This window comes from Rhipicephalus microplus, chromosome 5 (genome assembly GCF_043290135.1).
Source record: "Rhipicephalus microplus isolate Deutch F79 chromosome 5, USDA_Rmic, whole genome shotgun sequence".
In the NCBI taxonomy this organism is placed as follows: Eukaryota; Metazoa; Arthropoda; class Arachnida; order Ixodida; family Ixodidae; genus Rhipicephalus; species Rhipicephalus microplus.
In genome coordinates, this window is record NC_134704.1 from 10,358,012 (window position 1) to 10,370,094 (window position 12,083).

General features: G+C 43.5%; 1 protein-coding gene across 8 annotated transcripts in view; it reads left to right on the top strand.

Moving 5' to 3' along the window:
* LOC119175028 (MFS-type transporter SLC18B1) overlaps positions 1–12,083 on the top strand; it is a 36,716-nt gene that overhangs the window by 16,133 nt on the left and 8,500 nt on the right. For 7 of the 8 annotated variants that reach the window (XR_005110232.2, XR_012895284.1, XM_075894839.1 and 4 more), the window contains exons 3-7: positions 1,801–1,896; positions 4,777–4,850; positions 5,793–5,940; positions 8,918–8,986; positions 10,415–10,511. Coding sequence is in view for 6 of the 8 variants with exons in the window: in XM_075894839.1 (XP_075750954.1) it covers positions 1,801–1,896; positions 4,777–4,850; positions 5,793–5,940; positions 8,918–8,986; positions 10,415–10,511 (484 nt within the window). In the remaining 2 variants the exon portion in view is untranslated. The remainder of the gene's footprint in view (positions 1–1,800; positions 1,897–4,776; positions 4,851–5,792; positions 5,941–8,917; positions 8,987–10,414; positions 10,512–12,083) is intronic. The other variant, XM_075894841.1, reaches the window with a different exon arrangement.

A 12,083-nucleotide genomic window follows, 5' to 3' on the forward strand; every position in this document is an offset into this window, starting at 1 on the left:
AAACCAAAATAGCTTATATACATATACAGGGTGTCCCAGCTATCTTTAGCCAGAATTAATATGCCGACGCACGCAATTACGACGTGACTAAGTGCATATTGCTGACAATAACCTGGAGTGAATCAGACTACTTTTTGTGTTCTGATCAATTGCTTATTTTGACCATTTTAACTAACTTCTGAAAGAATGAAAATGGGTCAAAAATTTCAGTTAGAAAGCTGCGGTTTGCAAGACGTCCCATTAGACAGTTTCGAACTGCATATCTGTTAATTATTAGTGTTTTTCCGCTAACTACAAATGTCCGCGAAATACATAAAATACCACGTGACAAACCCGCAGGCGGGCCTACGCGTGCCGTGATTCTGGTGCTTTCTAACGTTCTGCGTACGAACGGTACTCTTCCTTCGCACCGGTTCATGACAGTGGTAAGCAGTCACATCGGTCATCGCTTTTTTGGCCCACAGCGAAACGTGGTCATCGCAAAGCCACCACCATCGTTGCGGCACTGTCGAGACAGTACAATCAGGTAAATGCTAGATGTCGTTCGTATGCGGAACTTTAGGGAGCACTAGAATCATCATGCGCACTTGCACGCGAGCGGGCTTGTCACGTGGCATTTCAAATGCGAATGCTTTTTTTTTGGGTGGGGGGGGGCTGTGTCAGGCATCCGGCGTTGTCCGCGGGGCCGCTCTCACTCCCTCTCCCATAGCAACAGCTGCGGGCACGCGCGCTTTTCCTCGCCCCTAGCAACCGATTCATGTTGTGCAAGAGTGTAGGAAAGGGTAAGTGCACTGCTTCGCCGCTCGTTCTCCCACAGTTCGCTCTCTCTCCTCCCTCCGCCTCACTTTCCCGCCCCTGCAGCGAAGGGGGCACGTATGTGTTCGGGGAAGATGGCCTCAAAGGGGAGGCGTACTCCCCGAAGATAATTTCACTGCTTCGACACTTGACGTTATGGTGGCTAGAATACTTGACATTGCACAAGCGAAAAATGCTGTCATCGGTGCCGCGAGTCTCGCGTAGGCGGCGAGTAGGGAGTGTCCCGCGCAACGTATTGAGACAGCTGGAACACCGGGCACCCTCGTCGTCTGCCAAGCTGGCGAGACCTTCAGTGGCACTCCGTCGACTCCCCTACGTGAACCACGAGCTGGGCCTGGTCCGCGTGAAACTTTTTATCGTGCAATCGCAACTTTATCAACCCCAGTTTCAAAATATTGTTTGTATGCGAAGCTCCAAAAGAAAAAGCCCAGATTTGAGAGCACAATCTCTTTTTTTGTAATGTTTATTTTTTTTGTTTCCTTCGTGTCCTCATGTCCACTTATTTTATTGACATTCCGAGTTGTGTCTACTTGTACCTGTTGTACGTGTTCTTTTTGAGCATTATTTATTTTATAGCTGTTCTATCTTCTCTAGTGTATTTTTACTGCCTCCATCTAGTTGACTTTTTTGTTGGCTCCCGCCATTGTCTTGGTTTTAATTAAATTGTTGTTTGTTCTTAATGCAATTTGCGTATCTGCTTATGAGTACGTAGTCAGTCAGACTCGGACATCACTACACGTGCAACCCCACACGGGTCGACCGGCCAACCAAAAAAGTTTGAAATGTACCCCTTGGAGGCCTTTCAGTCGTCGCAGGCCTGAACGTAAAGAGGAAAACGGCGAGTCTGCCGCACGCCATTATTAGATAGGCGGGGCCTCACCCGAAGTGTGTTACATGCTGTTAGATATTAGGAATTTTCGTATAGATCAAGTATCGGTCGAATATCAAGAAATAGAATATACCACTGACCGGTTCATACCGCAGGCCGATTCCAGAGGCATACCAGCGTGGAAATATGGCTTTTTCTTCTCAACAATGAAACTCATGATGCTTCCAGGAGCTGTGATAGCCGAAAAGTTGGTATGTTCTTTTGTTCATTCATTCATTCATTCATTCATTATTTGATTTTATTTTGCTTTGGTTTTTAGTCACGCACTTCCATGTTCAGAAACGTGCACATGAGTGTCTTGCAACGTACTTGATAGTCACAAAGTGGAGTCATAGCGCCTCACTTTGAAAATGAATACACTTAGTGAATAAATATATAGACGTGAAAATTCCTTTGATGAAACAAGCTAGGAAAAAAAATAGGTGCTGCGATATTATTTTAAAATGACATCTAAGGGTGGCGCTCATGTTGGATTGGGAAGTAAATAAAGTTTGAACATTAATAAAATATACTGCCTAAGCAGTCAAGTGAATTAACTTTGTGTTTATCAGGCTGTAATTAAACTTTAGTATTACTTCGTTTTACGTGTATGTGAACGAAATTCTTGTAGGTTTCTTAAAATTTGATGGCACTTGTGTTAAAGTCTGCACCATCATACGATGCCATACGCATACAATGCGGTGACCTTCATTTTCTACAATAATCAAGATTCAAATTCGTCTTTGTTTGCCTTATTAAAGAGGAGGGGACAGGACTAAAAGTCGCACAAGTCGCTTAACAAGGGACCCGACTCCATGTCACATGGCAGTGCAGTGAAAATTCATAGATATAAATGTAATCAAAGACTTAAAATACTATATCTATAGTATAGGGACCCCAGTACACTTCCTTGCGGGACTCCTTTTTCAACAGGCTGCTCGGTAGACTGCACTTTTGATATCTACATACTGTACCCTGTGTGTAAGGTATGAATGAATAAGATCGTGGGCTGTTCAACGAACACCATACTTTTGGAGCTTTAGATGATTAATAGCATGATTAATGAGGTCAAATGCTTTCGAGAAGTTAATGTATACACCTATCATTAATTGCTTGTTATGTAATGATTTTATATTTTTGGGGGAGTATACTTAAAGCCGCGTCTGTTGAGCAATGTTTCCTGAACCCATGTTGAAGGTCATGAAGAAGGTTATGTTTGCTGAAATACGACGTCATACGAAAATGCATTACTTTTCTATAACTTTTGAGAATATTGGTAGAACAGATATGGCAGGGGAGTTGCTTAAGATATTCTTATCGCATTTTTTTATGTATTGGCACTACGCATGCAACTTTTATCAGTTTAGAAAAAAACACCATTGGACAAAATGATATTATAAATGTGAGTGACGACTGGGGTTATGATGTCAAGGACATATTTTACGGGAACAATTTGAATTTCTCCCGCATCTTTAGTTTTGATATTTTTCATTGAGTTCAGATAAGACTTCTTGACAACTAATTGGAGAAAAAAGGTTAATTATATAGGTTTTCATTCTGTGGAAATGTATCGCTGACATAAGAAGCCGCGGAGATGCGATTTACGCTATCTGTGGGAGCAAACACACAGTTAACGGCGCGTGCGGGTGCTTCCCCTGATAGCTCATTCTCTTCGCTTCAGTTGATAAGACTGAACTATCATGTGACTGAACCAGCAATGTACCACTAGTTCAGTCACTTTTACTTCAGATGAACGCTATCAGTGATGTATTTCCACTCGCTTTCAATGCGTGTGAAAAGCGAGTTGACACTCCAAACATAACGGTCGTTTTTTTTTTGTTTTTTTTTTTTTGCTCTTGTATCGTTTTCTTTTTTCCGCTGACTTCGCGCCTCAGCGCACACGGGCTGGCTTTATCTTTTTTATCTTCCTGCACCTCGATTGTTTGGACGCTCGGTGTATCCGATAACAAAGAGTCAGTTATCATTTTTAACGTAAGGACCACTTTCGGTGACGGTTGCGTAAAACACGCTTCGGTTGTTTTCATATATTTGTCCCCCGTTTAGCGTTCATTCTCTTTTATCCTACCAGCGTCTGTTAATTTTCGGGCCGTATGCAAAAACAGAGAGATAGCGCATAAAATCGCTGATAAAAACGTGTCGCATGCGCGTACCTTCGCTCATACCTTACATACTAGTTCATAGGCAAGCGCGGAGAAGGGGGGGGGGGGGGGAGGGGGCAGAAGGAGTCGCCCTCTATAGTCACGTAATAGGATAGGCCGCTAAGGCTGCCAATATATGAACTTATTAGGGAGAGGGAGGTGGTGGCAAGCGTTTGGCCCTTTCCCTCTAATCGGACTGTCATCATCATTCATTCAAACTAGCAACGATCGCACTGATGTTTGTTGGCGGAAACGCACATGTGCCCGACTTGTCGAATAAGCGAGGCTGCGGTTTTCGAACTTCTCGGTTTTGAACTAGCTGATATAGGTTGAAAAAAAAATTTTTGCGGGTCACTATTTAGAACATTCGGTAATGCGTAAATGGTGTTTCGAATCTATTCACCGTCGAAAGAACGCAAAGCGTATAGCTCTGTGAACGTTCACCGGGCCATCGTTATTGAAAGCCTTTGTTATTGGTGGGTTCAATTGTATTGAGACAACATTAACCTGCAGCTGGTAGTTCTCGTGGAGGGTGCTCAGCTGCTTTAAACACGCGTTTAATTAATGGCAGGGGCGTGATACTTGCCAGAACATAAGGAAGAATAAAGGAAATTTCAGAATGCCAAGTACATGATAATATAGGCGGACATTAGACAATGGAAGCAAAGCAAGTGAGAATGATGAAGAAAACGTTCATTGTAAAAAATAGCAAGACTGTTCTTTTGCTACCCAAAGTAGGTGGCCTTCGCATTCCAGAAAGATGCTGGCTATACCGCTGCTGTATGTGCTTGGTTCACCAGACTTCGTTGATATTCCAAGTACTGGGCCCTTCACAAGAAGTAACTTCGTAAACGGCATGAACGATCGTTTCTGTCATTAAACAGCAGCCCATAAAACAAAATTACAAGTATCGTATTTCTTTCTCGGAAACAGATCTCAGGTGTCTCCGCCAGGGCTGGCTACCTAGGTGGACAAGTAGCCACTGCACTATTCTCTGTCACATGCGGGTGAGATAACAACCACTGCATTTTACTTTGCCTCTATGATAGCACAGATATGATACATTCAATAATGCATGCGTAAAAGGCCCTGAAGCGTTTCAATAAAGGTAATGGTCCTGGTTTAAAGAATTTTGCTCCATTATGTAGGTACATAGTTGGACTTGATACCAGCTGGCATTTCCACGAGGCGCACAGTAGTGGCTTGTGAGACTGGTGACCGGATGAAAGCGCGTGGTTCTTGGCAATGAGAAAATAGCCGTATGATGTCTGATTGAAGTTCAATATGTACAAAGACTGGGCAAAGGATTAAGCGATGATTCGTTGAGGTAATAAGAACACCAATCCCTTTTACCATGATACAGATGTATCTGGCATATTAGAGTACAAGATCAGCCTAAAATGTCATGTAAGTATATATCGTGAACTGTAAAATGTTTACGTGAAGTAGTCAGTCAGCTATGTCGCTTGCGAGTACCGGGCCTTTTATGATTCAGTTTACCAATGTTTTTTTAGCTACTCTCATATGATCAAACAATGGCTTTATTGCACAGCATGATCAGCAAGTTTCAAGTGTGTTTTCACTTGTGCTAGTTTGTTTTGGCTTTGTGCTTTCATCATTGCGGGTAAAGGACACAAACCAGGACTGTAGGCATGCCCTCGTTGTCGTGCACAATGTTTTTTGGGACCCGTGTATCATGTCACATCGTTCTGGTAATGTTTAATTTGTGCTACAAGTTTGTGCTACACGTTCGTCCCTGTATTCCCTCTTAGTCTGTATCTTTTACGCGCAACAATGCCTGACTAAGTGCTCAGAAAGTTAGAGTACTATTCCCCGAACAATTCAGCTAGTTGTTGTGTACTCCATTTTTGCGAGTGCAGCTATTACAGCCGTACATAGCAGCTATAGTGACTTGCAACATTTAGGGACATTTTTTTTTATTCACGCAGCTTTCTCTACTGGATAAAGAGTGGAAACATACTTCTGGGCACATCGTTGCTCATGGCAGCGTTCGGCGGCTGCTGCAACACAGTCTACAGCGTTTGCCTGTACACTTTACTTACGTCAAGATTTAAAGACGACGGCGGTATGCTAATCGTGAGTGCACGTTTCTTTCATATCATGCGAAAATAATGGCATGACCGCGATTCTGTAGTTATCGATTCACTTACGTCAGCCAATTATACATATAGACAAAAGGTCTGTATCATTCATACGTTAACTTAGGGTGGCGCGAAAAATACAGCACACAAGAAAAAAGAGGACACAAAACGTGTGGTGCATTTTTCAAACCGTTCTAAGTAATTATGACCCAAAACCAACTTGCCCAACTTCTTACCTTACTGATTCAGATGGTAACTTCTGATATGTAATGCAAGAAGATGAGCGGCTGTAGCATCTTTCTTGCTACCGTATATACGGCTCAAGCGGCAACTTGAAAGTGACAGAACTAGCTCACAAGGAACACACATTCAAATATATTAAATAAACCACGACTATAATGCTGGCCAAGTGAGACAGAAGTTTATATTTCGACAGAAGCTTGCATATATAGTGTAGAACGAGGAATGTAGATCTATAACAGTGCAGCAAGTCTACGACAGTGAAGCAATGGTTGTTGTGTTACACAGCCAGTTCAGCTGTATTCAGTGACATTCTTTGTGCCATTGAATTCAGTAATTGGCAGTTGTTTCCCCCTAGCCACATTAGAGGGAAGGCACAAAGACAGCCCTACACATTGACATAATAGGAAGGGGGGTGCTGCAACTCGTAGGGGGTGCAAAGTCAGTCATATGCATTGACCAATAGAAAGGGGTGGTGTGAGGAACCTTCACCCCCCCCCCCCCCCCCCACTGAAGGGGAACTCTACCTATGCCTATGACAATGACAGCTTCTCTGACACCAATCTGTAATGAAACCTGGTTCAGCAATGAGCATACTGGCCCAACATGAAAATGACGTGGGCGTTTTCATCCCCCACGTTTCTACCAAGGCAGGGCACTGTTTCGTAAGGCCTCGTGAACGATTCAACAATGGGACAGTCACACTGGGCGCACAAGAGGCTGTAATGCAGGAAAGTGGTATAGCACGGGAAAGAGATGAAGACAAGAGAATGAGTTACCAACCGATTTATTTTCCAAAAAAATACTCAATATAAGTGACAGCCCATGTCCTTGTCCTTTGTTGTGCCAGATCCTCTATAATATCTATGCCCTAACTAGCCCAGCAACAAGTTTTATTAGGCGCTAGAGGTTCCTGAAGTAGAAGCATGATTTTCCCTTTCTCGCATACGCACCCCTCTTCTAGCTCGGTCAAAATGTGGTCCAGTTAATACAAGTTGTGCGGAAGACTGTCCTGAAGTTAAGGCTGTGCACCCCGTGACGGGGACACCACAGGAAACATAGCAGGACCACTAGCTCTACTGACGAGGAGATCGAAAGAGTGATTGTTGCTGGTAGATAAGCTGTCAGCAAGTTCTTCATTAGCATGCCTCACTAGGTGGCCACTGACAGAAACCTTTTCATCTTTTCAACACCGTCATTCATGCTATGGTGTCCTCCGTTTGTTCGGCTTCCTCCTGCACTTTCCAGAGTCACTATCGTTTGATCCTCCTCTTTCGGTTCTTTATACCACTTCAGAATGTTACCGCAATGATCCAATGGCTGTTCTCCTCTGGTACAATTAACAGTGGGTAACAGTTGCTCAGCAAGATTTTCCACGCATATCATCATCGCTTCATCACTGCCAAAAAATACCCTGCGCTGATGGTTACACAAGTCTGCACGCTGTCTTGACCGATGCTTGTTTATTTCAACTTTAATCGAAATGCTTTCACATTTTTCTTGATTCGGGAACAGTCAGTTTCCTGGTTAGAATATGACCCTTTTGAACATCTTGCGTCTTCTCCCATGCCTATCAAGAAGCTGTCACAGTCATCGCTATTCTACAGAAACCAGCTCGATAGTAGTCAATGCTGCTGTCATGTCTCATTTAAGCAAGAGGCGGATAGCACCTGTCACGTAGGTGACCAAACCATATTCGCGCATTCAGACAAGAAATACTGTCCACCAGCGATTGCATAAAGACCTTCTCATGGTAGCCTGCAGTCTCCTCGAGTTCCTCGTCAACTGCCTCGTATTCAGTAATATGGAGGATTTCTTAGTCCAAGCGGAGCAACTCAGCTTCCTTGCTCTTCAAGAAGTAGATGTGCTTCATGACATGGCTCTCTTCAGCATCAGGGTTCTGTAGCCATTCCGTCAGGGCCGTAATAATCTGACAGACCCTGACCCTGAGAGTTCCAAGAACCTTCCGAATACACTCAGCCGAGGTCATCGCTGTCCACGAACGACCACTCCCGGCTTTCACGAAACCAAACTATGTAATAAACGAGAACCCGTGGTCGGAGATCTGAAATACGTCTTTACTTCATCATGATGACAATGCTTCTAGTATGATTGGCACCTACCCACCCAGGGGGATCAGCCTAAAGTCGGGCAGATTATGTAGTCTGAATTTTTTTGTATGCTAATAGAAGCTACATAATAATTAGTATAAAAATCAATATTAACGAATCCAAATTTAAAGCTAGACCATGTTGCATAACCTCTCAAGAGCCACAGACCATTTTGCCAGGAAGACATAAAATTATTAGCGGTTGACTGTCGAAGTGATTAGTACGGCTTATTATGGGATTCTCTGCAGCACTCGCAAAACTCCGATGAATCCGATGATGATGATGATGATGATGATGATGATGATGATGATGATGATGATGATGATGATGATGATGATGATGATGATGATGATGGCCTATATCTATGGGTCACACCCACTCTGGGAAATTGGCCAAGAAACGAATAATTCGAACATGTATGTCCTCAAGAAAAGAATTGTATACAGATAAAAGTGATATCCCCGTCACTTCCTTTTCTTCTCTCGCACCTGCCCTTGCCCCACTCCATCATTTTTACCAGTGATCATGGATAGTCGTTAATTCACTGGGAATGCCTAAATGATCGGTCTCCAATAACTTTGATGGCATTCGCAACATTTCTTCAGCGTGTCATTATTTCAGGGCCTGATGGAGTGCCTCTGGGGAGCAGGCACGTTGATGGGATCATCCATAGGCGGGTCTCTCATTGACGTAAGTATTCCGTCAAAAGAAGCTACTAAGGGCGTGGCAGTTAGGTGGCAGTTAGTTAAAAAATATATGCAGCTAAGAAGCTGGCAGATTAATGGCAACATAGCACAACACAAAACACTGAACTAAAGACGATGCGCAGTCACATCAGCGGCAAAATTGCTATCCGTAGAATATATTTCTGTGGAGCCATCCATACATCTATAACTAGAGAATACAATGCGCTAATGTTTGGTAGCACGAGACCATATTATTTTACCTTTTTATAGGTTATACGGATCTTCTGGTTTTGTTCTCGCAAAGATGTCCATATGATCTCGTTTGAGTTGTTCAGATAATGACTCAGGCTTTTGACTCAAGATCACTTGAAGGCGACCGACAACTCTGTTGCTAAAAACATTCTATTCTTGAATAGTGGAAATGATATGACATGACATTCGCAATGATATTGTAAACCTGAGAGATAAAGGAATTTGGCCTTACTCTGACACTATGCCAGCTTATTTTAGCTCACCTTTTGCTGAGAACCAAAGGTTGAGGTGCTGAAGTAACACTGTTCTCAGTCTTATGCAATAATTCACTTAGCTCGCAAATACCCGGTACAAGTGATCTGCATATTACAAGGAGGAAGAAATAAATAGGCAGAAGGACAGGGAGGTTAGCCACTTCGTACATTATGAGCTTATCAACGGGACCACTGACCTTGATAGCAATTTCTACCGAAATGCCTTATGTGTCTATTTCGTGGGATTTTTATGTGTGTGTCGACATCGACAGCAGACATCCAGGAAAATCATCCTACCGGAGCTGGATTTGAAACCATACACCCACGATGTGCAAGCAAGTGTCTTGACACAGCATTGCCAGCAACACTTGCCAACTATTGCTATAGCAATTCTATATATAGAATTCATCACTGTAGAATTACATTCACATCCATAAAAGTCTCATAATCTTAAATGCTTGCAGAGAACAAATATATCTGAACGATGGCAATGAATTGCGTCCACAGGACAACAGTGTCAAATGAGAAGGTACAAGGCCCCCTGCAGTACAAGATACAAAAACCAACATGGGCAATCGTGCACATCAGGAAAACTAGGGCATTGCAAAAAACATGATGCCAAACATGCGTTTCGGCGGTGAAGGGACCGCTCAATAAGCTGACTAAAGGTACAGAAAAGAGCAAACACGCCACGCCGATATCGCGAAATACCGATCGAGCCTATAAATGAGTTCGTACCTTTGTGTAAAATTCCCTATAATAGCTCAGGCTAAACGACTCTGCTTATCATTCCCCTTTGCAGAGTGGAATTGCTCCTCAATTGTTTTATATAATTAGAAAGCCTTTCGAACATTGCTGATTCAGTCATTGCTCATCTATAAGTGTTATGACTGCTCGTAATATTCTTTCTTTTTTACTTGTGACAGCTTTGGGCATTTCCTCTACCTTTCTTCGTCATTGGCGGCGTCCTACTTCTGTCATTACCCTTCATGGCACTAATAAATCCTAGGAGTTCCAAGCATGGTGAGCTGATTCATGAAACTAGCAAGGATTCTCCCTCCCGGACTGACTTATTTTTGTACAGTTTATATGCAGTAGCTTAGTTTTTAACCTGATGACTGTGGTGACATCTCACTAAATCTCAGATATTTGTGTATGTATTGTTATGTATACCTGCGTTTTGGTATGGCATGCTTAACAGTCATTGCTATCTTTGTTCAGTGTGTTTAGATGGCATCGGCCACACATGCCTGGATGCAGTGCCGTGCCCTAAACTTAAATACGAGTAAGCTAGCCCTCCCCCCTTCTTTCTAATTCAAAAATTTGGCATATTGGGACAGGTGGCGCTCATGATGGCAGGTTTAAGAACTATGAAAAATTACGTGCTTGTTGACATGGTTTTACCACTTCCTTTGAAAGTGAGTGCAAATGTTGCCATCAATAATGTTCTGTTGCTATTGTATTTTACAGGAGGCTGTTATGAGTTCACAACTACAGCCGACTTTGGTGCTGTAGTTGCCCGCCGCCGCCAGCGTTCGTAACCGCTGTCGCGCAAAATGAGAAAACATGAAATGAGAAAAACATTTTTAGGGTAAAATGGGATATGAAATCCCGTGCTGCGAGTATTCGTTCGGCATGCTTGTCGAGTATTTTACTATAGAGCCACCCTGATGCTCAAAGCTTCTTCAAGAAAATGTCCTGTCGGACGCGAGGCTCGCCAGTGGAAGAACTGGCGCCACTGTCGACATGATGTGCTTAGCAAGATAGCAACAACGTCGTCTGCTACGAGAGCACTGGCATGCGCTGAAAACAACATTTTAGAATGACACCTACGCTTTATTTCTGATTAAATAGCAACGTTTCCCAGCTTCAGCTGTACGCTTGACAATACTTGAAAGCACTGCAATACGCAGTCACTGTCTTTGAAGACGTGTTGCGAGCACTTGCAAGAAGGTGTGCGCCATGAAGAAGGTGCACCCCAAGGAATTTTTTTTGTGTGCGCTCACTCTACCTATACCGTAAACATGTAGCACTGGTAAATGATTCTGAGCTTTATATTTATCCAATGCTGTTATTTTTAACCTAAATCTTCCCTTGTTTTAAAAATATTCACAGGTATGTCAGGTTGGCTTCCGTGTGGCCATAGGTGTCTGCAGGGTTGCCCTTCAGGGGGGGTGGGGGGGGGTGATGGTTCGTCGCAGCGCCCCCTTCCCATCTCAAGCTATTATGGCAATGTATGGTGCTGAACTTTATGCTCCCCTTTTGGGTGACCAGGTGGGGTGGCCTGCCCCTCTGCATTATCCGCTTGTGCACACGCCTATGCGTGTGGCGTTTTCATATGGGGGAGTGCGCTGGTGGAGCATATGGGGGAGCGTGCCGGCGCTATCCTACAAGCACGCAAGCGAGGCGCGTTTGCACTGTGTGACGCTGTGGAGATACGAAGTCGCCCTTTATTGGGCGATTCCGTATCTCCTCACCCCCAATACAGGCGTCATGTCGGGCAAGAAATCTTATTACCATGTGTAATATGGCAGGGTAGAAGATTGAAATGACACCAAGCATCACACAGTGCAAATTGCGCAACGAATCGGTCAT